The sequence below is a fragment of the Talpa europaea genome, assembly GCF_964194135.1.
Source record: "Talpa europaea genome assembly, chromosome: 11".
Classification (NCBI taxonomy): Eukaryota; Metazoa; Chordata; class Mammalia; order Eulipotyphla; family Talpidae; genus Talpa; species Talpa europaea.
In genome coordinates this window covers 7,016,879-7,018,972 of record NC_140078.1, presented here as the reverse complement: position 1 = coordinate 7,018,972, position 2,094 = coordinate 7,016,879, and the positions used below count along the sequence as shown (strand labels likewise).

General features: G+C 70.4%; 1 protein-coding gene across 1 annotated transcript; it reads left to right on the top strand.

The window, feature by feature from the left end:
- Window positions 1-222: 222 nt before the first annotated feature.
- Window positions 223-1,257, top strand: CEBPB (CCAAT enhancer binding protein beta; the record flags this gene model as incomplete). The annotated part of the gene is made up of 1 exon (XM_084248334.1): window positions 223-1,257. One exon carries the CDS (start codon window positions 223-225, stop codon window positions 1,255-1,257), a length of 1,035 nt encoding a protein of 344 aa, XP_084104460.1.
- Window positions 1,258-2,094: the final 837 nt, after the last annotated feature.

The window sequence follows — 2,094 nt, the reverse complement described above, 5'->3', positions numbered from 1 at the left end:
GCCGCGCACGGGACCGGGAAGGGGACCCACCCGAGGGTCCGGCCGGCAGCCCCCGCACCGAGCGCGGCCCCGGGACGGCGGCAGCAGCAGCGGCAGCCCCGGCAGCGGCAGCTTCAGCCCCGGCAGCAGCCCCGCGGCGGCAGTTCGGGGCCGGGAGGCCGCGCCACCTGCGGGCCGGCCGGAGCGGGCAGCCCCAGGCCCCCTCCCCGGGCGCCCGCGTTCATGCAACGCCTGGTGGCCTGGGACCCAGCATGTCTCCCGCTGCCGCCGCCGCCCGCCTTTAAATCCATGGAAGTGGCCAACTTCTACTACGAGGCGGACTGCTTGGCTGCTGCGTACGGCGGCAAGGCGGCCCCCGCGGCGCCCCCCGCGGCCAGACCCGGGCCGCGCCCCCCCGCCGGCGAGCTGGGCAGCATCGGCGACCACGAGCGCGCCATCGACTTCAGCCCGTACCTGGAGCCGCTGGGCGCGCCGCAGGCCCCGGCGCCGGCCGCGGTCACGGACACCTTCGAGGCGGCTCCGCCCGCGCCCGCCCCCGCGCCCGCCTCCTCCGGGCCGCACCACGACTTCCTCTCCGACCTGCTGTCCGACGACTACGGGGGCAAGAACTGCAAGAAGGCGGCCGACTACGGCTACGTGAGCCTGGGGCGCCTGGGGGCCGCCAAGGGCGCGCTGCACCCCGGCTGCTTCGCGCCCCTGCACCCCCCGCCCCCGCCGCCGCCGCCCGCCGAGCTCAAGGCGGAGCCGGGCTTCGAGCCCGCGGACTGCAAGCGGAAGGAGGAGGCCGGCGCGCCGGGCGGCGGCCCCGCAGGCATGGCGGCGGGCTTCCCGTACGCGCTGCGCGCCTACCTCGGCTACCAGGCGGTGCCGAGCGGCAGCAGCGGGAGCCTGTCCACGTCCTCGTCGTCCAGCCCGCCCGGCACGCCGAGCCCCGCCGACGCCAAGGCGCCCCCCGCCGCCTGCTTCGCGGGGGCGGCGCCGGCGCCCTCGCAGGTCAAGAGCAAGGCCAAGAAGACGGTGGACAAGCACAGCGACGAGTACAAGATCCGGCGCGAGCGCAACAACATCGCCGTGCGCAAGAGCCGCGACAAGGCCAAGATGCGCAACCTGGAGACGCAGCACAAGGTCCTGGAGCTCACGGCCGAGAACGAGCGGCTGCAGAAGAAGGTGGAGCAGCTGTCGCGCGAGCTCAGCACCCTGCGGAACTTGTTCAAGCAGCTGCCCGAGCCCCTGCTCGCCTCCTCCGGCCACTGCTAGCGCGGCCCCGCGCGCGCCCCCCCGCCGGCCGGCCCCCGCGCGCCCCCGCGCGCCCCGCGCGCCCCCCGCGCGCCCCGCGCCCCCCGCGCGCCCCGCGCGCCGCGGCCGCCGAGACTCCGGGCAGCGCCCGCGCCCGCCCCGCCCCGGTGGCGCCGGCGAAACTTTGGCACTGGGGCGCTCGGCAGCGCGGGGAGCTCCTCGGTAATTTTAATATTTTATTATATATATATCTATATTTTTGTCCGAGCCAGCCGCACCTGCAGACGGGGGCGCCCGCGCGCGCTGCTATTTAAGGAGCCGGGTCCAGGTGTGCAGGGGGGGCGCGCGCCCCTCTCCAGGCGCGGCCCCTCTCCAGGCGCGCCGGGCGGGCGGGCCGCCCGCGAAGTTGATGCAATCGGCCCAACATGGCTGCACGCGCGTGTCCGCGGCCTGACGCAACCCACGTGCAACTGTCAGCCGGGCCGGAGGAGTCGCGCCCAGACGGCCTGCGGGGCGCGCGCGGTCCGTGTCGTGTTGTTGGTTTTTTTTTGTCTTTTTTTGTATTATAAAAAATAATTATTTCTATGAGAAGAGGCGTCTGTATATTTGGGAATCTTCCGTTTCAAGCATTAAGAACACTTTTAATAAACTTTTTTTTTTTTTTGGAGAATGGTTAAAAAGCCTTTTGGGGGCAGTAGTTGGCTTTTGATTTTTTTTCCCCTTTAGTTGGGATTTATATGGCTTTGTTTTTGCTTTTCCGCGGTGGGGGGGGGTGTGTGTGTGTGGGGGGCTGCCATGAGTTTTGCCTTTTTTGGTGGCGGGGAGGGGGTGTTGCAGCTGCTTTTTCTCCTGTTCGCT